General features: G+C 38.7%; 1 protein-coding gene and 1 long non-coding RNA gene across 4 annotated transcripts in view; both read left to right on the top strand.

Moving 5' to 3' along the window:
- GAS2L3 (growth arrest specific 2 like 3) overlaps window positions 1-10349 on the top strand; it is a 39475-nt gene extending 29126 nt beyond the window's left edge. For all 3 annotated transcript variants that reach the window (XM_045872761.3, XM_064590743.1, XM_045872760.3), the window contains exons 8-9: window positions 4646-4753; window positions 6510-10349. In XM_045872761.3, the coding sequence (XP_045728717.1) occupies window positions 4646-4753; window positions 6510-7817 (1416 nt within the window). In that variant the 3' untranslated portion in view covers window positions 7818-10349. The remainder of the gene's footprint in view (window positions 1-4645; window positions 4754-6509) is intronic.
- A 1016-nt stretch (window positions 10350-11365) lies between these two features.
- The window catches only part of LOC123843380 (uncharacterized), a 58476-nt gene continuing 45831 nt past the window's right edge, over window positions 11366-24010 (top strand). Inside the window, exons 1-4 of the long non-coding RNA XR_010411377.1 lie at window positions 11366-11612; window positions 12900-13070; window positions 13233-13284; window positions 19922-20002. This is a non-coding gene — a long non-coding RNA (uncharacterized LOC123843380). The remainder of the gene's footprint in view (window positions 11613-12899; window positions 13071-13232; window positions 13285-19921; window positions 20003-24010) is intronic.

The following is a 24010-nucleotide window of genomic DNA, read 5'->3' as shown; positions in this document are numbered from 1 at the left end:
TAAGTAATTGCTGTATTTTCTCTCAACTGTGATGTGTCAGAGTCTCATAGTTTGCCACAGGTGATGCTGTGTTTAAAAGAGAATGTTTCTTATTCAGAACATACACCAGTACTAACTTCCACTCCCTGGTGAATTTAGGGCACCATATGTTAAAGGTGATGTGTTGTTTGTGTATGATGAGGAATGGATGTGTATTTGAGGAGTGGGGATGCAAATAGGCTGGAATCCCTCATGAAGGGTACTGGAAGCCAAAGAATTCATTGATTCTTTTTTTAAACATAGTAGTGTTATAATCTGATTTGCAAATTATAAGGATTACTCTCATGGTCATGTAGAGGTTATATTGGTTTTATTGTAATAATCCAGCCTATGGTGATGAGAACCTGAACTCGGGCAGCAGTAGTGAAGGTGAAGCAAGAGGAACAATGATAGGACATATTTTGGAGGTAGAATTAAAGAATCCTAATTCTGATAGGGAGGGAGAAAACCTAGGGCGATTTTTAAGGTTTCTAAGTAAATGGTACACTGATACTTGGAATATATAGGAGGAGGAAAAGTTGTAAGAACAAATTGATGGGGTTTTGGGGAATATTCCCCTGACAGAATGTATGCAGACTTTTAGATGACGGGTCTCAACTGGGAAGTCTTAGAGCTTTACCTGTCGATCATTATGCAGAGGTCACTAGCAGTTGCCCCAGCTGTGGGCTGTGTCTTCTGTAGTGACTATAGTCTAGTAAGTGATGGAAGTGAACTGAGTAGCAAACATTTTTTTCTGCTTCCACTGTTGCTTAGAATTATGGTCTTTTTCAGACCGTTGTATTTGATGAAAGTGCTTAAAATACAAAATTATTTAAGAAATAACAAATAAGTCATTACTGATTAACATTTAGAAAGTATTGCTTTGATTGTTTTGTTTAACATAATAAAAGTCTATAGTAAAAGATTTGGATATCCTTGCAAGACAGATTAAGAAAATGTCAGCCTGATGGGGATGCGGAGAAAGGGGGACCCTCCTACACTGTTGGTGGGAATGCAAGCTGGTGCAGCCACTCTGGAAAACAGTATGGAGGTTCCTCAAAAAGTTGAAAATAAAGCTACCATACAATCCAGCAATTGCACTACTGGGTATTTACCCCAAAGATACAAATGTAGGGATCCGAAGGGGAACATGCACCCCGATGTTTATAGCAGCAATGTCCACAATAGCCAAACTATGGAAAGAGCCAAGATGTCCATTGACAGATGAATGGAATAAGAAGATGTGGTATATATATACAATGGAATATCATGCAGCCATCAAAAGGAATGAAATCTTGCCATTTGCAACGACATGGATGGAACTGGAGGGTGTTACCCTGAGCAAAATAAGTCAACAGAGAAAGACACGTATCATATGACCTCACTGATATGAGGAATTCTTAATCTCAGGAAACAAACTGAGGGTTGCTGGAGTGGTGGGGGGTGGGAGGGATGGGATGAATGGGTGATAGACATTGGGGAGGGTATGTGCTATGGTGAGCACTGTGAAGTGTGCAAGACTGTTGAATCACAGATCTGTACCTCTGAAACAAGTAATACATTATATGTTAAAAAAAAAAAAGAAGATAGCAGGAGGGAAGGAATCAAGGGGGGGAAATCGGAGGGGAGACGAACCATGAGAGACGATGGACTCTGAAAAACAAACTGAGGGTTCTAGAGGGGAGGGGGGTTGGAGGATGGGTTGGCCTGGTGATGGGTATTAAAGAGGGCACGTTCTGCATGGAGCACTGGGTGTTATGCACAAACAATGAATCATGGAACACTACATCAAAAACTAATGATGTAATGTATGGTGACTAACAAAAGAAAAAAAAAAAGAAAATGTCAGCCTGAATATTCTTTACCAGGCCAAAATATATTTTACCCATATTACTGATTTATATGACGACTGTCAATGTCAGTGTGTGACACAGTGATAATGCAGTAGGTTAAAAAATAAAACTTACTTTAAATCTTATAGAACCTAAAATAATGATAATTAAATAAAGAAGAAAACATTGGTAAAATATTTTTTATTGAATAGGAAAGACTATGTACAGTTTGATAAGAAAAGCATTTCCAGAAGTAAATGGGTAAGGACTGTTGTTTACACAAGAGGAAAATACAGTGTTGAATCTTGCTGAGAATCAAGGAATTAAGATACACAATTTGCGTCATTAGTAAAAATTTTTTAAAATTATGAAACCTGGTGCTTCTAAGTTCTGGTAAAAGTCTACTTAGGGATTGCTACTTGTGATGGAAAATGATGTAAACTTGCAAAACAAGTTGACGAATGGATATCAAGAACCACAAAAATGTTCCTCTTTCATTTTTATTGTAATTGAAGGGGGATTAAAAAGCAGAACAAATGAAAGTATTTATTGTGCTATTTATAGTGGTGAAAATTAGAAGCAATGTGAATACTCTCAAATAGAGCAATGGCTAGGGAATTAGGATTCATTATCTTAACAGAATAATCATTATATGTGATCATTATGAAGACTATGTAGCAATAAGAAAAATACTTTGTGAAAAGTATGTATATATAGACAAACTATAAGAAAAAGAATGAAAATAATCAATAGGTTAGTGCCTTTTTAGATGATTTTTATTTCTTTAGCTATTCCCTTTAGTGTTTTAATGTTAATTATGCAATAGATAAAACCATAAGAGAACACTTTTTATCCATAGCTCTTATTTCTTTTAGGCCTACTCCTTTGTTTATAGATTGTGGGTTAATGCTAATTTTTACTGCTGAATGTAAGTGGTATTTGGATATTTAAACAAAGCAAATGACTTTTCATATTTACATTCTTGTTGTGAACACTAAAAAAGAACACATTTCTTTAAATATGCATATGCTACATGAATACATTCAGTGTCCACCTATACATACATGACCTACAGAGATTTTAGTCGTGTTTAAAGTAAGGAACAATTATCATCTGATTCATTATTTAGAGTGCTGTCTTTAGCTATAATTCTGTATGCTTTTGAAACTTTTAGGGATAGAAAGTAGTGACCGAAAAAAATACCTCCTTTCAGAGTACTTTGGTTAACTAATGTGTAAATGGTTTCAATAATTGTAAATTTTTTACCCACGTTCAGTTTATATTTAGCTATTTTATGCAGGTGCATGTGTGTGCATGAATGTGTGTGTACACATACACATATACCAGGCTATGAACAAGAGAAACTTAATTGAATGGCCTCTGAAAATCAGCTCTATTTATGATCATATTATTTTGTTAAATGAATGATGTAGAGAGATAAATTCCGGACCCTTCTGATCATGCCTGGTGAATCCACCTTTAGCTGTTCATTTTGGGTAGATAATGAAGACAATCATGCACTTCTCTTAGTGCTTAGCTAAATCGGGCATATCTGAAGAGACTTTGGTTTAACATCATACCCAAGTTCAATTAAATGAGTTTGTGTAGATATACACTGTGTGACAAATAATTGAGAAAAATATTTCATGGCCTTGCTTTTTCAAAAATGTGATTTTAGGAAAACAAAATATTTTCCATGGTGACTGATATGCAACTTTTTTTTCAATCAAACATCTCAACAAATATTTTTATTTTTTGATCAGTTTATTATAATTTCCATATTTAAATATAGAATTCCTGAATTTCTTATATTCATTTTTATAATTTTTTAGATGTTTACTGCAGTTAAAAATTCTGTAAGCTCCTTGAGGGACAGAAGTAGGGATTTCTCCTCAATTCTCATCTCCTTAGCAGACTATTGAAACAAAGTGAGCACTTTTAGAAAAATGCCTCTTGAATTGAATTCTTTGTAATTTCACCCAATCTTGGGTGAATAGATATAAATACGCCTCTGGTTATTTTAACAGTAACTTTGGAACAATCTTGATATCCCCCTCCAAATGTTAATTTAGCATAGTGTTAAGGGACAAGTGCGAATTCCTACTTAAGCTTTATCTGACTGGCCTATCTTTGACTTGACACAGATATATTAATCCAGGGCATAAAACAATTCAAGCTTAACAATGAACTCAGGTGTTTCCTGTGACTTAATGAATGTGTTTTGAATTGACTGCACTGTTGTACACATTCACAGACCTCCCCCGGTCAGTGAGTGCATTAGGACCCTGATTGCACTTAGGCAGAGAGAGGGAGAGAGAGGGAGAGAGGTGGGGTAGGGAGGGAGAGAGGGAGACCCAAGACTTCATCACTGGGGCTCCTGGCAGGCTCAGTCAGGAGAGCATGCAACTCTTGATCTCAGGTTTCTGAGTTTGAGCCTACATTGGGTGTGGAGCCTACTTTAAAAAGGGAAAAAAAAAAAAAAGATTGTCACTGTCAGCTTTTATTAGATTAATGTCTAACCTCAGTATCTTTCAGGGAGCTAGCTGGCTCAGTAGAGCATATGACTCTTGATCCTCAGGGTCATGAGTTCAAGCCCCATGTTTGGTCTAGAGATTACTTAAAAAAAAATCCTAATCTCAATATTTGTCAACAAGTAAAGGAGAGATAATAAATGGTTCAAGTGTCTTTAAATTTTTATCTTTGAATTTGATTTTCCCATCTATCAAATAACCTTGCATTTTAATGTTAAATATTTTTTGTCACAAGCACTAAATTTTGTTTATTTTTAATCTTAGGTTAAACATATTGCTGAGGACCCTCCTTGTAGTTGTTCCCATCGATTCTCTATTGAGTACTTATCTGAAGGACGGTACCGACTTGGGGATAAAATACTCTTTATAAGAGTAAGTCCATCATTTACATCCTATTTACATACAGGTCTTATTTTGAAATTGGATTTATTGTTTTACCAAATTCCTTTTGCTTTCCTTTTACTTTTTTTTTGTTTGTTTGTTAAGATTTTATTTATTTATTCATGAGAGACAGAGAGAGAGAGAGAGAGGCAGAGGGAGAAGCAGGCTCCCAAGGAGCAGGGAGCCCAATGCAGGACTCGATCCCAGGACGCTGGGATCATGACCTGAGCCGAAGGCAGACGCTCAACCATCTGAGCCACCCAGGCGCCCTCCTTTTACTTTTTAAAAAATTGGAATAGGGAGTGTTATTAATGAAATAATTTTACTGTACAGGAAAAATATGGAATACTTGCTTTCATGAGTATATAATGAGTTTGGGTAGACACCTTTAACACAATAAACTACCAAGGATAGCTAAGACTATTCAGACATTTAATATAATTGTTGGGAAAAAAAATCTTTGTATACCTCAGCTAATTTATTCCACTTTTCAAATTTTCTAAAAAGGAATTTCCCATCATAAGAAAAAACTAAAACAATACATGTAATAAGATTAAATATCAGTAATAAGAAAAGGAGGTAGAAACATTGCAGTTTATAATAATGTATAGATTGGGTCTTAAGTATAAAATCTTTTTTCATTGACACAGCATCAGTGTGTTTACCAGTATCCTGATGTGCATATTCATTTCCTTCCTTTGTCCCATCTGCGATCCGCAGTTGATTAACTGTCCTGTTTATTGGTAAAGAGATTGAAGTTTCACCTGTTCAGTATTCTGTCCACTTCTGATACAAGAGCTCTTTTATTCCCAATTTAGGAATATAATATACAAGTATTTAAAAATATTTCACCATCCATATTTTTAAATTTCATATATTATCATTACCTCCCCATACCCCGCCCAACTCACACAGAAACATTTCCAAGACTTTCTATTTTTTAATTAGCTTTCTTTTTTTTTAAGGCAGTCTGATACAATGATGGTGCACAGAGCATGGGATTTAGAGTTAAAATTTGCAGGGCAGTCTCCTACAATGGTGCAGAGTTGCCTGCTGAATGAATAGGGGCCTGAAAATCAGCTGGGACTGTGCTGGCCGACCCAAGGATGCATCTTGTCTGCACAAAAGCACCATTTGGGTTGGGCAGCCTGGTATGTTTGAGGCCAGGCCAGAGCTGTGTGATTTGAGACAATTTCCTCAACCTCGCAGAGCCATAATTTTCTTGCCTGCAAAGAAGAATTAATCATAAATTATATCAAGGTTTATGAAAGGTTAAATTGCTAAAATATATATGAAAGTAATTTATTGTAAAGTATAAATTTTCGTTGTTTTTATCTTCCTTCCATAATTTTTTTTCTTTATTATGAGGCATAGTTTCTGTAAGTACTCATTTCTCCTTCTCTTCATCTCCCTCCCTCTTTCCTCTCTCTTTTCTTCCTCTTTATTGAACAGTATTGCCCTTGCAATTTTGTATATTTGTAATTTGGATTTTTAGGATGCAAGTTATGTGCAAAAGCTTTTCTTACAAATTAGAGGACCTGTATTTAGTTGCATGATTCAGTATGAATTAAATTGATTATTTTAATAATATAAGAAATAGGCTATCAATTTATAGTGAAGCTGCTGGCAAATGCTCTGAATTTCATAGGTCATATACATCACAAATTATGCCTGCTAATGAATTGTAACTGTGAACCTTACGTTTTTTTGTTTTTGTTTTTGTTTTTACTTTCTTTTGGGGGAAAAGATGCTCCATGGAAAACATGTCATGGTCCGTGTTGGTGGAGGCTGGGATACTCTTCAAGGATTTTTGCTTAAATATGATCCCTGTCGAATATTACAGTTTGCTACATTAGAACAAAAAATTCTAGCCTTTCAAAAAGGAGTTTCCAATGAAAGTGTACCTGACTCGTCCGCCAGAACACCTCAGCCTCCTGAAATGAATCCTTTGTCAGCTGTTAGCAAGTTTCAGAAACAAAAATCAAAACCTGGCACGCCAGTTGGTATTCCAAGGAGCAAAGAAAAGCAGGTACGTCCACCGGGTGCGTTGCTGCCTGCATCTTCCCTGAAAGGAGGGAATCTGGGCTCTGTGTTGGTCCGTTCCAAATTGCCAGATTCTCCGGCAGCGTCTTCTCATCTTAAGCTCAAATCTTCAAAAGGCATCGCAAAGAAACCACAGGCTCCTTCAAACAATGCAGTAGGTAAAAGCACTTCTTCACCCGCCTCATCAAGAACCGCACCTTGTGAATCTCAGTCAGGGAGAAAACGTATCTCATCACCCAGTACTCCCCAGGCCAAGCTTGTTACGTCCCAGAAGCCCAGAGATGTGCCTGAGTCTGCACTTTTGCCAAATAAGTCTTCTGGAAAAACTGAACCAAAGCATTTGAAACACATTCCTGTACCTTCCAGGGATACTGCAGAGTCTCACTCCGCGGCACATTCAAATTCATCATCAAAGCGTCCAAAGCCGCCTAAGGCAAATACACACGTAAGGCCTAAACCTTCCCCCTCTCTCCATTCCCCTGCAAAAATGACAAAATCCAGTTCCAAAACTATACCCGCAAGTCTAGGAACACGATCTCAGCCCTCGGATGGAGCCCCCCAAGCCAGGGCAGTGCCAGCACAGAAACTTAAGTCAGCCTTAAATGTAAACCAGCCACTCTCTGTATCCTCAGTTGTACCCACAAAAGTTGCACAGGAATCAAAAGATAAGAATATGGGTTCAGTTGCCAAAAAGCAGCCCCAGAATAAAAGTCCATCCCAGAAGATGGGACCCAGCTCCTCGAAGTCCCCTGGCCGTACCCCACTGTCCCTCGTGAGTCTTCCCCAGTCTTCTGTCAAGACACCACCTGTACCAAAGTCAGCACAGACTGCCACTAAGAGCCAGTATTCAGCTAAAGGGCCTCCAAAAAGTGGCAAAGCCCCGGCTTCAACCAGGAAACCACCCTCATCTGGTAAGGAAGCAGTTAGTGGAGATAAAAAACCTACCACAAAGAAAAAGGAAGATGATGACCATTATTTTGTTATGACTGGAAGTAAGAAACCTAGGAAATAAATACAAATGTGTCATTTTAAGAAAACGGGAAAGGAAGAGAGTGAATGTGTTAGCATTGCATCTTGAAAGTTTCTCCTGTTTGTGTTTGTCCGAATAGCTCAGACATTAGGCACAGTAAGGTGGGGGTTGGAGGTTGGGGATGGGGGTAAAGGGTGTATCAGAATTCACATTTCTGAATTTTCTAGAAGGTATCCTTTTGAGGTAGACAGTTGTAAACTTGCCATAAGGTTCTTATTAATAATAGACATTGATAGGATTTTCAATACATAGCATCTTTGTTAATGTCTGCCCTCTAAGGGAAGTGAGTTAAATAACACTACTAGAGTTACAACTATAATTGCTGTATTTTTGAATATGTATTAAATATGGAGGTTATATACTGGCTAATAGCAACCGTGGTGCTGTTAATATTAGTTATTGCATTTTGGTAAAATAGCAACGGTTTGGCACTTGTCTTACAAAAGGCACCTAATTTAATTTTTTGATCAGCATTATCTGATTGAACAATACTAAGTACCAGTGGCTGCTGCTGATTAGCTTGACATTGCTCTATGGTTGGTAGAATCCTGTTACTTAAAATTTTTAAGCTTTCCAAATCAGAAGGAACTGATTTTTTTGACTGGCTTATATTAACATTGGTAATATTTTATTATATTTTTGGTAAAAAAAAAACACAAGATACTGAAATATAAACTGAAATTTAGTAAAAAAAAAAAACCCAAGACTTTTTATATATTATTTATAAGAATCTACACCTTATATTTTAGATGGATGTTGTGCAATGTGAAAGGGGAAACTGATTTAGTAACTTTTTGCATATTACAAATATTTTTAATATAGTTTCCTCTGAGTGCAGATATGAATTTTTACATTTAAAATAATGTTTTAACATCAGAATTATGTGTTAACAATCTTAAAATTAAGGTGTTATTAAAGAATCTTATGTTGGTGCTATATAAAAATTCTATCACGTGATTGTTATTTTTCTTTAGATAGCACAATGCCAGTTTTAATTAGGTCCTTCCAATTACATTAATTTTCTTTAATAAAGTCATGCTGCTTTCAGTTTTTCAATGGCAAGTGGACAGGATATATGCAGCATTTTCTGCTCTTTAGGCAGATTCTCCAAGGAACATATCCACATCATGTAATGACTGCATAGGTTCCTTTGCTCTAAGATATTTGTAAATAATTTGTTTTTTAAGGGATTGTGGCTATTTAAAAAATTATTAATGTACTTTCAGAAGTTTTAAGGGTGTGTTTAATAACTTTATAGTATTATCAGTTATCATAGGTTATTATATTCAATATTGAGGTTTGTGTTTCCCTATTTTAAGCTACAATGTGTTTTCTAAAGAAAAATAATGGTTTACACAAATGTGCAATTATAAGATAAGCATCTTAAGCTGACTACTAACATTCTTTGGATTATAAAGCAAGAAAACTTTGTATAAAACGAAGTGATCTTTTGTCTGAGGAATACAGTTAAAATCAGAGATATATGCAGGCTAGTTTTTGGAATAATGGATACTTCTTAAAAGAGACAGTCTCTAAATATTTGGTTTAGTTCTGTTGCTCTGGGCATTGAGAGAATATTTACATTTTTGGAAAGTGAAATCAGTGTTCAAGAAGTGCTAGAAGCTTTGCATTTTTAGTGATCAGAAATATTTAATGCATCTTTCAAAGAGAAGAATTTAACTTTCAAGAAGGAGTTTATTCCCACATAAAATCAAACAGTACTTTGGTATTGGTAACTTCTAGAACTTAAAAAACAATGATATTCTAACCAACCTATGGAAATAAAGTAGATTTTACAATATTAAACAGTAACTTTTATATAGAGTAATCAGGAATAAAAGTATCCCATAGGCATCTGGCACAAATTCCAAGAATGTTTTGGAAAATTGGAAGTTAATTTGTAAATGACCCTATTCTTCATCAGTAGGGAATTTCTCCAATTGTATTGATGTTGAATGATCCCTTTCAAGATACGCTTGAAGCTTACCCTTTCAAGATAAAGATTTTCAAAAATAAACAACAGCCGAAAGATACTTTCTTCAAATATATTTTGAAATGCTCTTAAAGAGCTAGTGTTTCTAATCATTTTCACAGTTTTTAAAATACATTGTTGAAGCTGGAAAGACATTTTCATTTCTTCTAAGAGTGCAAGGTTTTAAAAGATTTTGCATGTTTCATATTTAACAAAATGAATTAAGCTTAAATTACTAAAGCACCTGGTGGAAAAAAATAACATGTATTTTCAGAAAAGAATGGAATGAGTTTTTATTTTTCTTTGCTAAAATTTGTGAACATGACTGGTATATCAAACTGATCTTCAGAGGAAAATGAAATGCTGGTTATTTTTAGATTGTTTGGGCTTACAGCGGGCATTTATGTCTTACGTCTTCAAAATATCTTGATGAATTAGGTGACCTCTAACTTTCCTCGCCACACGGAGTTTACACTTTTTAATGGATAAGGGAAATTTTTTGAGAAACAATTACTGTTCCTTCTGCAATCTATGAATCTCTACCTGATTTAAAAATCTGTTACTTCTTTAAAAGCCTTCAATAACAGGTTGTTTTGTTACATTTGTACATCCAGGTCCACATACTGACTCGATTGGAATCCAAATTTGTATATATTCTTTTCTTGTGCAGCAGTGTATGTATCAAATTTTAACTTCTATTTTCTCAAGTATTAAACATATGCATCAAATTCTCAGTGTGCTTTTTTTGTGTGTTGTGAATGCATTCTGATCACTCAGTTCATGTGAGAAATTGCATATATTAAGAACTCATAATTTGAGAATAGTTTTGATTTTGCTACTTAAACTGCCCTTTTCATACTTGTGGAATTCACATCACTGCTCCCAGGAGATTGTAAGATTCTGCCATTAAATAGCAGTATTTGTTCCCTAAGTTGCTGTATCTGTTAGAAGTTTGTCTCAGTAAGGCTCATATTTAATAATCACCAAGATAATGGAAATAATTTATCAGTTATTAAAGCACAGTTCTATAGCCTACACCAGTCTTGTGTTCATGGAAGTCTCCTGACAGTAGGAATTTCCAGTTCCTGCAATTCTGTCTTGATTTCACACTCAGTGAGAAGAGTCTTGAAATACTCATGTTTTTGTATATTCATGATCAGAGCAATTATAAAAAGCAGTTCCGTATGTATTCAATATGTATTTCCTGTGATGTTTTAAAAAAGAAAACAGGAAAACACCACCTAGGCCAAATTCTTATTATATTTTCCTCAATATTTGTGGGGAAAATTTGTGTATAAAGTTTTGACCTTAAATTCATGAGTTTATGAAATTTGGGGGAATATTAGGAAAACATTAAACAATTGCCAGTAAATATGAAAACACAAAGACAAATATTTTATTAAATTTAAGCTGTTTTCCTATGAATGTACTGTTTTGTTCTTATAGGAAAACACAAGACTTGATCTTGAAGAAATAATACATGCAAAAATTTAGTGATAAGTTAACTTTGGCACATAGTAATATTGGTATAACTATAAAATAGAATATAATATAGCCATTAAAAATGATGTAGACATTGATTTAACCTTTTTTTTTTTTTTAAGATTCTATTTATTTATTTGTCAGAGAGAGAGAGAGCACAAGCAGAGGGAGCAGCAGAGGGAGAAGCAGGCTCCTTGCCGAGCAAGCAGGGAGCCGGATTCGGAATTCCATCCCGGGACCCTGGGATCATGACCTAAGCCAAAGGCAGATGCTTAACTGACTGAGCCACCCAGGCATCCCTACATTGATTTACCTTAAAAGAAGTATGTATGGTGGTGAAGTGGTTTGTTTTGCGAGACTGCTGTGATAAAACATTAATATAGAGTATTTTCTTAATTTTTGGTGTTCAGCCAGGGATAGCATAATTCTTATTGCATGGGATGTGATATCTAGGTTAATATAATTAATCTCTTGTGGAGAGTCCCTTAGGGTTTCATGTAATACATTTTATTTAATATGACCAACTTTCTTAAATTACTTTTGGTAAATTATACTGGAATGAATGAATATAATAAATAGAATGGGTTAATGTTGGGTATGACTGTGGAGGACCTCTAGTGGTCAAATGTGATAGTGTTGATGCCCTTGTATCTACTCAGATCACCACTTATTGAAACCTACCGAGTTGTGGAGATAGAACGAAGAATACAGCAGTTCTCAGATTCAGGAGCCTTGGGTTTACAAAGCACTTTGCAACTCACAGAATGCTTAATTACGTTAATAGCTAATCTTCCGAGCAATCCCATATTAGTATTATTATCTTCATGAGAATATTATTAGCACCATACAGACAGGAATTGTGTCTGTTTTGTTTACCACTGTGTTCCCAAAGCCTAAACCAGTGCCTGGCACATAGTAGGCATTCAGTATATGTTTGTTAATAAATTCACGAGTGAACTCTCTTTTCATAGATGAGGAAAACTAAGGCTCAAGAAAACTGAAAGTAAATATAAAAATACCTACTAAGATTGATTGGCCGAACTTAAAGGATAAATTTATTTTTACCTATTTACACTTCTCTACAAATTTGATTTGTTCTTTATGTTAATATGATAAAGAAAGTAGGACTTAGGTGGCATCTTTTTAAAAATCCACCGAAATATAACATCCTGCTTTTTTTTTTTTCTTCTGAGAAAAGTTTTCTTGATTTACTTGTTTTGGGATTACTCTTTAAGTATTCTAAGCTTGAATAGATTTAGAGATTAGTGTATTTTTATGTCTTTAGTTTAATATTTATAAAGCTATTAACTATGTTCAAAGCATTGGATGTACAACGATGTGATGAAGTAGAGGTGCTCTGCAAATGTTTGCTGGGTGAATGAATAAAAGAAAAATAAGTTAAATGTACTACAAAATACTAAAATTAGCAATTAAAATCAAATTCCTGACAGTGCAGTGGGGATAGATATTGGTAAAAATACCAAGTTGTAGATGGCCCTAGAACCTCCATTAAAAAAAAAAAACCAAACTTGAAAATAAGTGATTGTCCTCTGAATGAACAGGTTTCGTATGCTTCTTCCAAAATGAATAAATAGATCTCTCTTACGCAGCCCTGCAAATGTGATACAAAGTTGCATCATGTAGATCTCTCCAATAATTCATTGCCCTGTGCTGGGTGCTTTGGAACCCAATAAGTAGCTGTGGGAGAACAGGCCAACCTGTGGTGTTCATTGGAAGAGGAGGGGAACGTGACATACTAAATTTTAATCCCAAGCACTGAGGTAAAATGAAGGCAAGTGCCTTTCTTTCTTTCTTTCTTTCTTTCTTTCTTTCTTTCTTTCTTTCTTTCTTTCTTTCTTTCTTTCTTTCTTTCTTTCTTTCTTTCTTTCTTTCTTTCTTTCTTTAATTCCAGTGTAGTTAACAAAGTGTTATATTTGCTTCAGGTGTGCAATATGGTGATTCAACAATTCTATACATTACTCAGTGCTCATCGAGGTAAGTGTACTCTTAGTCCCCTTCACGTAACCCCCCCCAACTCACCTCCCCTCTGGTAACCATCTGTTTATTCCTTATAGTTAAAAGTCTGATTTTTGGTTTGTCTCTTTTTTTCCCTTTGTTTGTTTTTACATTCCACAAATGAGTGAAATCATGTGGTATTGTCTTTCTCCAAATGACTTACTTCACTTAGTATTATACTCTCTAGATCTACCCACATCATTGCAAATGACAAGATTTCATTCTTTTTTATGGCTGAGTAGTATTCCAGTGTGTGTGTGTATCACATCTTCTTTATCCATTCATCCATCAGTGGACACTTGGACTACCTCCATAATTTGGCTACTGTAAATAATGCTGCAGTAAACGTAGGGGTGCATGTATCCCTTTGAATTCGTTTGGGTAAATACTCAGTAGTGTGATTAGGGGATCACAGGATAGTTCTATTTTTTTTAAAAAAAGATTTTATTTGTTTGACAGAGAGAGACACAGCGAGAGAGGGAACACAAGTAGGGGGAGTGCGAGAGGGAGAAGCAGGCTTCCCGTGGAGCAGGGAGCCCGATGTGGGGCTCAATCCCAGGACCCTGGGATCATGACCTGAGCCGAAGGCAGACGCTTAACGACTGAGCCACCCAGGCACCCCAGGATAGTTCTATTTTTAATTTTTTGAGGCCCCTCCATACTGTTTTCCCCAGTGGCTGCACCAGTTTGCATCCCCACCAACGACGCACCAGAGCTCTTATTTCTCTACATCCTTGGAAGGCAAGTGCCTTTAAACAGCAAAATGCAGTAGCTTCCATTTACCGTAGGCATCAGCAAAAATGTTTTTGAAGTCCATGAAGTCCCAAGTCTCCTTAGAGGTTAAAAAAAGTCAATAACTCCTGAAAATTACAGCCTTTGAGATCAGAGCAAGTTAAGAAGGGAGCAGAGTTTGGTGTCTTCAGAGAGGGGAGATGCTATTCCTTTGACTATCCACTCCTTCCCTCAACCCAGCCCCTCACCTGGCTCACAGTTAACCTTCATATCACAGCGTAAGCATCACTCACTCAGAAACCCAGACCCTCCAAGCCTGAGTTGGATGCCTCCAGCGTACTTTCTTCCCAACTCACATTTTTCCTGTCATTACATTGCACCAAACACCGATCTGCTTACTTATCTAAATCTCTGACCAAACCTAGGATGGGAACTCCATGTCTCACTTGTTCATAGTTGCATCTCCTGCATTTAGTGCCTGTATTTAATGCCTAAATGCTTGTGGAAGGAGGGAAGGAGGGAAGGAAGGAAGGAAATACCCTTTTACTGAGGGAAATAAGCATCAGTGTGTGTAAAGGGAACCTCTGGCTTAATGTTGTGGACCCACCTACTGTGAAAGGAGTGTCTTCCAGAGAAAATGTCAGGGTAGAGTTTGAAGAAGTCTGCAGACATGACCTGCTCATTTTGGGAGAGGAGAGGGGAAGAGGGCAATAATAAGGGGCCTTGAAGTTATGGATTTCTCTCTTTACATTAACAACAGATTGCTACAGTTTCACAGAAGAAAAATGTTAGAAACTTCCCAACTTACTAGACAGGCTTTTGTTTAAAAATGCATATTTTCAGGGATGTGAGAGAACAGTCAGAGTGTAACAGAGATTAACAAGGGTCCTGCTGCTAACTACTTCAGTCCTCACACTGAACGGATGGGGAAACTCAGGCCTGGGAGTTTGTTGTTGGTTGAGCCCGTTATCTGCACAATTAAAGCCAAGCTCTGAGCAGCAGAGTGAAGTCAAAATGGCAGAGGTAGTTGTCCCTCGGGTCTATGAATTATAGTTCAATGGTCCCAGATGCATGGGTCCAGCCCAGCAGATTCCTTGTATTACCTGTAACTGTGATTTTTTTTCTAAAGCAATCTACGCAACCACAATGCAGCAAAACACTCATTCGTTCATTTGTTCAGTGAGCAAACGGTTTTTCTGAGTGCTGACTCTGTGCCAGACATTAAGCTATATGCTGGGGACACAGTGACAAGACTGGCCACTGCTTTTCAGGAGATGACAATCTTCATTCAAGTGGCTTAAAAAAAAGTGTGATTTTTTTTATTTTAATTTTTTTTTTTTTTTACTATAGTTCACCCAATTCTTTCCTTGTGATTTATTTTACCCATGGGATAAAATACCTTGATGGGATGTACCTGAGCCTCAAGAACAAGGGTCATTCACCATCAATTGTTACTCAGAAAATAGAGCAGTAAGAATCAAGTCTAAACAAGGGATTGGAAACAGAAAGGGACCTGAGCTTTTTCTGGGTAAGCCATTACTTAAAATCAAGAAACACACTTCTTTAACACAAGGCTGCTTCTCTTCTATAGTATTTATAGGAAATACTATAGAGTATTTCCTGTGCTTGATTCTTCCTACCCCCTCCACTAAGCTCCACCTCAGTCTTAAGTGCTCCACAGAACCGAGATGAGCTCTCCACGCGGCTGCATGGAGAAGGTTGGTCACCCTCCAGCTGCCTGTCTCATGTCCGGGGAGTGCAGTTCTGAGATGCTTCCTGGGTTTGGACATCTCAGTGCCTTGCCCTAGCAGATGAGAGAGGAAACCTGCTCTTGCTGTATATCACAGAACAATACCTTCTGAGCTTTTGCTGCATCTTCCCCACTGGCCTATAGCTCCACAGGACCCAGTGGCATCCTGGGAAGACCTGGTGTGTTGGCCGCATAACCAGGAAACCTGCACTGTGGTATGCTGGTGTGCACAGGAATAACACAGCCCTTGACCCTCCCCCAGAGCCAAGACCAACCAACTCTACCCTTTCTTACATATTCAGTTTCTTTTGCCAGTTTCCCCCCTAATCTTGCAAACATACTATGATCTCTGATTATGCTTTTTCTACCCATTCCCTCATCCCCAAGTGGCAACCATGTGTTGGTCAGGATGAGCTGGGCTTTGCTGATGAAACAATAAAACACTCTTCTTGGCTTTTAGCAACAAAGGTTACTTCTCACTCAAGCTAGATGTCCATCCAGGTCATCTGGGGCTCTGTTCACCGTAGTTGCTCAGAGACCCAGGCTGATGGAAGCCTCATCTTGACAAACCCTTCAATTTTATTTTATTTTATTTTTTAGAGAGGGAGAGAGGAAGAGAAGGGAGGAGGGGCAGAGGGAGAGGGAAAGGAAGAATCTCAAGCAGGCTCCAAGCCCAGCAAGTAGCCGGACGTGGGGCTCAATCTTACAACCCTGCGATCATGATCTAAGCCCAAATCAAGAGTTGGACGCTTCACCGACTGAGCCACCCACGTGCCCCTTGACAAACACTTCAGCAATTACTGTAGAGGGAAAAGGGGGTGTGGGAATGGCCAGCCCCTCCCTTCTGAAACTCGTCCTTGGTTCTCCTGACATGATTCTGAGTTTTCTCACAATTCTCTGATTCCTCCCTCATCAGTCCAGTTTTCTGACTCATGTTCCCTCTTTGCCCTTTTCATGTAGCTGCTCCCTAAGGAACATTCCTTGGCCCTCTCCTAACACATATGTTCTCTCTTGGCAACTTCTTCCAAACTGTGCTTTCCAGTACCATCTCCGTGTGAATGATTTCCAGATCTGTATTCCCAGCCCTATTTCCCCGAGGCCCAGTTCCATTGTCAGCAGCCACCAGCCTCCTCCCATTACTGCCTTAAAATCTCTTGTCTGAAAAGGAACTTTCTGTCTCCACCAAATCTACTCTTCCTCCCAACTCCCATCTTTCTGTTGACACCTCTTCCTTTCCCCACATTGAAACTTTCCAGTATTTTAGAGTGTGTCTAAAATCCATCCCCTGCCTTCTATTACTGCCCAAGTTCCTGCACCTCTCTCCCAGAGGACAGAAATTCTTTGGCTATATTTTCAGCTTCTCTCCATGGCTCAAGGCTGCACATGGTACAACTCCAGGGAACACCATTCTAGGTGAATGGCACCCCCTGGAGTTGTGCAATGCAGTGGTTCTACAGGCCACACTGTGCCCATAGTAATCTGCCTACAGCTCAGCTTAAATCATGACATACCACTGTTCAAAACCCTTCCTTGGCTTCCCATTTCAACCTGAATGCCTTGGCTCCATCCCCCCTCCCCACCCCGCACAGGTCATGATGGAAGTCACTCTCCCACTTCTGAAGTCACATCTTTCCTACACCAAGTAGTATTTTCTACCCTGCATCCTAGTGATTTAAGAATAGTTCTTCTCTCATGCACTTGATAAGTGAGAAGTTATTCTTACTTAGGGATTAAATTAAGAAATACTATTTGCTCCTTATGGTGAAAAATAAAAACCCCAAGTCATAATGGCTTAAGTTTTGTTTTGTTTTGTTTTTTAAAGATTTTATTTATTTATTTGACAGAAAGAGACATAGTGAGAGCAGGAACACAAGCAGGGGGAATGGGAGAGGGAGAAGCAGGCTTCCCGCCGAGCAGGGAGCCCGATGTGGGACTTGATCCCAGGACCCTGGGATCATGACCTGAGCCGAAGGCAGACGCTTAACGACTGAGCCACCCAGGTGCCCCAAAATGGCTTAAGTTTTAAAAGAGAATCCATTGGCTCACATAAATGAGAATTGCAGGTTACATCCTACTGCTTCAGGCATAGCTGAATGCAGGGCTCAAGTGAGATCCTTGGGATTCCTTCCCTCTCTTTACCCCCAGAAAGTGGAAATCACAGCAGGCCTGTCTGGCGGTAGCTGGAGCCAAGGAGGAGATGCTGCTACTACTCGAGACAAGAAACACTCCAGCTTCTTCCTTTCCCTGTCCACTGGTGGTCCACTGGTGCCTCCATTTGGCTGACCCTGGGGTCCGGGAAACACAGCCTGTAGGGCTCAGAGGGAAGCAGAGGAAGGGAAAAGGGTGTGTCTAAGACCAAACAGGCGGACCACCAGCACAAGTAACTCACTCAAAGTCATACAACAGTAGGTGGTGGAGCCTGTCTTGAACCATAGCTGAAGCTCTGAATCCTGCTACCCTCTCCTGCAGCCAGCATGAAAGGGCATTCCAGTTGGAGCATCTGTGTGAGCAAAGGCACAGGCGGGAAATTCTAGAACATGTATGGAAATAGCAGAGAGTTCCCTTGGGCTGCAATGCAAGGTGCTTTCAGAGGAACAGTGGGGGAAGAGGATGCCCACTGTAAAGCGTTGAGGCCTGGCTCAAGAACTTGGTCTTTGTTTGGAAGCAAAAGGGAAGTTACTGAAGGAAAAGAAAGAGTTAAGATAATTTATTTATTTACAGCTATAAAAATGTCAGAAACAGGAAGGAAATGGTTGGACTCTTTTCAAACAAGAACAAGGTACAAAGTGAAACAATCTTCAAGAGTAAAGATTACAGATATAGTAGAGTTGCTTTTTTCCTAATTTTTGTATGGTTGCCATCTTTGCTACTTATAAGAGAAATTAGGAATGAGCAGTCGTTCATTCAAGTGAGGACCTGCTGTGAGCTGGGCCTTGTGCTGGGGTTTTTCAGTATGCCAACCGGAGTCCTTTGTTGGGCAATTCTAGTATCTCCCTTCTGAAGTTGCAGGAGTGCCCTCCATGTAATGACATTTGGTCTGAAAAGAGATCTGTGGTCGTCCAGAAAGTACATAAAAATGGTTGTTCACTTTGTACTCCTTTATGGTTTTAAATCTCAAGGTCATAGGCTCTGGCTGGCTTTGAAGTTAAATGGCTTGAGCTCATTTGCAATGATATTGGCAGACTGTGAATAAATAAAGTGTGGACTGAAAAGGAAAATGCCTCTTGGGAGAGGGAGATTGTGCATTTTTGTGGGGTGAGTTTGAGTTAGTCATTAAGCCCCTTGACATTTCCATTTCTTTAATCACAAACTGAAGATACTTGCTATTTAATAATAAGTTTATCATCGCCATCTTCAACAACACAGATGCACCACCTAAATGCCTGATTGTGAGCCACACAACATAAGGCATGTCACCAAGGGGACATCTTATCATATAAACTAAGTTTCTACAGATGGCTAGCTTTACCATTTTTAATCAACAGGCAATACGTAAAAAAGTATCAATCCCTAGGTGTTTGGAAAATTTAGTCCAATTCCCCTCCCATGACATAACACTTGCAATTCATCCATTCAATGTTTATTAAGTACTTTCTATCTTCCATGAATCCAACAAAGATTGATTAATTGTCTATATGCATTCATCCTTGGATAATGGTGAACAAAAGAGATATGGGTGGACTCTTCGTGGAGCTTGCATCTAATGGACGTAAGCTGTGTCCATGGTTTGGCCCCGATTGTGCTGTCAAAAAGCTCCCTCTTTAGCAGAGAAGACAAACTTATAACTGCAAACACAATGTGATGTGTATGAAGGTGTTCATTGGGAATGAGTGTCTACAGAAGGCTTCTCTAAGAAACTAATGCAGCAGCTGGAACTTGGAGGAAGAACAAGTTTCCAGATCCTCGGGGAAACATGTTTTGAGTACAAAGAGTGGCAGGATGCCCAATTATGGAAATGTGAAACATCATTCAGAGTTTGTAACGCAGAGCTCTGAGGGCATGGGAACAGGTGCACAAAGCTAGGTCATGCGGAACCTTGTGGACCATGTTTTAGAGCTTGGATTTTATTGTAAGGGGTATGGAGGCAGTTGATGGATGCGAAACAGCAGTGACATGATTGGGTTTGCCTTTTAGGGAAACCATCCACCAGCATTGTGACTCCAGAAGCTACTAAAGAGACAGGATTGAAGGAACTTGGCTCCTCCCTGGACGCAGGTGTGTATGTGGGGGGTGGGGCGGGGTGGAGAGTCTAGAAGTCTCCCAGGTGTCTGGCTTTTTGCAGCAGCCTTATTCAATCCCCAGGTTTCAGACTTTTCACACTAAACAACCAGACCTATCTGCCCTGAACAGATCTTTTGCCATGTTGCTTCTTTGCTCCAAAACTTTGTTTGAGTCAGTGTTTTTTACTCCAGAAATATGAACTTAAAAATTGCCTTCCGGGGCCTTTGTTGGTTCCCACTTTGAATCCCTCTGCTCACCTCTTTTCATGTTACACCACATTCCATTCCCTTCCACCTCAGTGCCTGGCGTTTTCCCCTGAGATCTTCAGTGCACCATCCTCCGAGGCTAGCTTAAGCTTCATCTCCTTCGTGCAGCCTTCTCTGGTCACTTTGTGCCTAACTGATCGCTGTCTCTTCATCTACTGCAGCTTGGGGTTAAGTACATGACACTAGAGTATGGTTTCACAAGGGCAAGGTTTTTTGTCTTTTTTGTTCACTGCTATATTCCCACACTTGGAACATGGTAGGTAGTTGACAAACATCTGTTGAGTGAATTAATGACTACTAAGGTTCTCCATAGATATTTAAGAAATATAACATGATCAAGAAATAGAACACTCAATGAATTTGATCATTCATTAAGTCAACAAGTATGCACTGAGTGATTACTATGTGACAAGCATTGTGATGGTTTCTGGGTATTCAAAACTTGATTGGACCTGGAGTATGTCCTCAAGTACAAAGTGAGAACAAAATCATTGTCCTACAGAATAAAAATCTGGTGAATATTTACATTTTAACATACCTAAAAATCAGTAGGGAACAATGCAGATTTTTTAAAAAGAAAACAAGAATCTTAGATCTCTTTGATTTCAATATTTTCAAAATAGGATAATAGCAAACTTTGGTAAAGCCTGGCAGCATTAGCACCCCTCAAACTTGGCTAGTGGGGAGGAAGATTGGTACAATCACTTCGGAGAGCAATTTTCTGGTTAACTAGTAAGGTGAAGGTATGCTTGCAAGACAGGCTAGCAGTTCTACCCCTACGTGGAAAAACTCAGACATGCGCATGGAGATACATACAATAATGCCACTTGCAACATGGTTTGAAGTGAACAGCCAGAAGCAACGAAAATGTCCCATCAACAGCAGAGTGGAGAAATAAATTGTGGTGTATCCAAGCAGCGGAATCTTCTGGAGCTGTGAAAATGAATGAACTTGAGCTATAATTATTCACATGACTCAATCTCACAAATATTATATTTAGCGTTTAAAAAACAAGTTGTAGAGTGATAAGGCAACATGATCCCATTTACATAAAGTTTAAACATGGAATATAATACATGATTTGTGAATTGATACATATGTAGAAAAAGTATAAAATAGGTCTGATAGGGTGACCAACCATCCTGGTTTGCCTGCAACTTTTACTGTTTTATTACTGAAAGTTGCATATTTTGGGACACTCCCCTACCCGCAGGCCCCCGGTTCCAGGCAAATCAAGACAATTGGTCACCTTACTTGAAAAAGAGAAACGTCAAGCTTAGAATGGTTACTTCTTGATGGAGAAAAGGAAATGGGATTGGGTAAAAGTACACTGGGTATAATTCAGCTGAATTTGTAATGTTCTCTTTTTTTTAAACCGGATTATGGGCATGCAGGTGTTTGTTATATTATTCTCCATTTGTATATCTGAAGTATTTCATAATTAAGAAAATTCCAAAAAATCTCCGTGGATGCTGTGGTAAATGCCACCCAGATTCACCCCTGCCTTTTGGGACTGGAGCACTCACTCTACCAGCTGCCCAGAGTGCTGGCAGGTTCACCATCTGACTCCCACTTGAGTTTTGAAGTTCCCCAATTTCCCAACTGCCTTTGTTTGCGTAGATCCACTTCAGCTATGGGGGCAGCCTGCAGTCAGTGGCTGACTGACACATGCGCAGAAGGGCTCATCCCTCTTTCCTTAATTTGGGACCTTTCTGAAGGACCGTCCAGGCTCTAGAGCTCCCTGTGGGATCAGCTGGGATGTCAGTTGTGACATCATCACAGTCCAACTACTACTTCTGCCCAATTGTGCTTCCTTCCCTTGCCCGTGCTGACCCGAGAGCACCGCCCAGTAAACATGATGCAATCAAATCTCCACCTCAGGGTCGATTTCCCTGGGGAACTTGACCTGCAATACTGTCCTTCCAGAAAAAGACGTAGATAGAAAAAGAGAGAGAGTGAGAGACTGAGATCACAATTAAACTGTAAATATAACCCCCGCCTCTATTTTTTTCTTTATCACCTCCCCACCCCTCCTTGTATCCCATTTTATTTTAAAATCTCAAGCCGACATGCTACACAGAATTTGAGGTGAGGCTAAAAAAAAGGAAAAAGAAACACTGATTAATTTTCAATGAACAATAATAAAATGATAAAATTTTTCTTTTTGATAGAGGGATTTTGTGGGTTAGAGAACATTCTGGCACATGATATTTTTGTTGTTGTTGTTGTTTTGTTTTTGTTTTGGGCTTTTTTTTTTTTTTGGCACATGGTTTTGTTGTTCCCACCAAATGAATCATTCAAGGAGGACAGGTACTTTTCCATCTGAGCAGAGTTGGGTCACTGCGAATAAAATAAAAGAGTCTAAAACAATATATAATGAATCACTAAAAAAAACCATTCACTAACTTGTGTAATGTGGATAATAAATACTCTTAGGATAGAGAGAAGAAAATCAGTGAGATAATGCACATTGTCGGTCTTAGAACACAGACACAGAATACAAGTAAATGAGAAAAAGAAAGAGCATCTCAAAGCAGTCCTCTCTATAAGCTTAACAGTTCTTAAAGAAAGGTCAATCGTTTGATCTTGGACCACAACCTAAAAACTGCCAAGAGCACAGTCTACCTCATCTGTCAACACCGTCCCCCCCAGTCCTGGCCCCCATAATCTCTCATACTCCAGAAGGACACGCACACAGAAGGACACACACACACACAGAAGGACACACACACACACACACACAACAAGGACACACACACACACACACAAAGAAGGACACACACACACACACACACAGGGCCAAAATTCCTACAGCAGTTCCTAAACTACCTGATACTATCTTAAGTCTTCCTAGCCAAGTTCCCTAGGGGCAGACACTGTTTGGTACTGCTTTCTAAATTTTGCTGGCAGGAAAGGGCCCTGGAAGCTAGATTTAAATCACAGCTCAACCAATTACCAGCTGTGTGAACTAGTTCACGTACCACACCTCAATTTCCTCAATTATAAAATGAGAATATAGGGCGCCTAGGTGGCTTAGTCAGTTAAACATCTGCCTTTGGCTCAGGTCATGATCCCAGGGTCCTGGGATCGAGCCCCATGTCCGGCTCCCTGTTCAGAGGGGCATCTGCTTCTCCCTGTGCCCCCCTTGCCCCCGCTTGTGCTCAATTCTCTCTCTCTCAAATAAATAAATAAAATCTTTTAAAAAAATAAAATGAGAATAACACTTATAAGGTAGATATGAGGATTAAGCCAGAAAATGTTTCCAAAGCATTGAGTGCAATGCTTGGAAAACATATATAGGGTTTAATAAATGGTCGATTAGTTGAATTTTAAAAACTAAAAAATAACTACTCTGAAAAGGTGTAGGAACGAAATACATATTTCAATACTATGCAAATTATTTTAAACTGACTGTGATGTAGGATTAAAATAAATCTAGTGAGGAAAGAAGGGAGGAATAAACCTCACATTCTTACCAACCCATCTGTAGAAATGTTAAAATTAGAGCATTCTTATGACAGAGAATTGTCATGATAGTTGAACTAAACTGTGAGGGGAAAAAATGGTCAGGTTCTGTGTAATGTAACAATTCCTATGAGAGTAATTAAAATCTGAAGTTCTGTTTCTTTTTTTAGAAGTGATGTCTGCTTGAAATGAGCTCTAATGGTCCCTATTTACACACCGACTGCAGAGCGCCCATCCCGCTGCAGACATCTCTGTAATTAGCTCCATTCAA

Source organism: Mirounga angustirostris, unplaced genomic scaffold (assembly GCF_029215605.1).
Source record: "Mirounga angustirostris isolate CCGP_5_RB_7025 unplaced genomic scaffold, mMirAng1.0.hap1 SCAF_5, whole genome shotgun sequence".
Lineage (NCBI taxonomy): Eukaryota > Metazoa > Chordata > Mammalia > Carnivora > Phocidae > Mirounga > Mirounga angustirostris.
The sequence above is the reverse complement of the archived record's forward strand: the minus strand, read 5'-3'. Positions and strand labels throughout refer to the sequence as shown.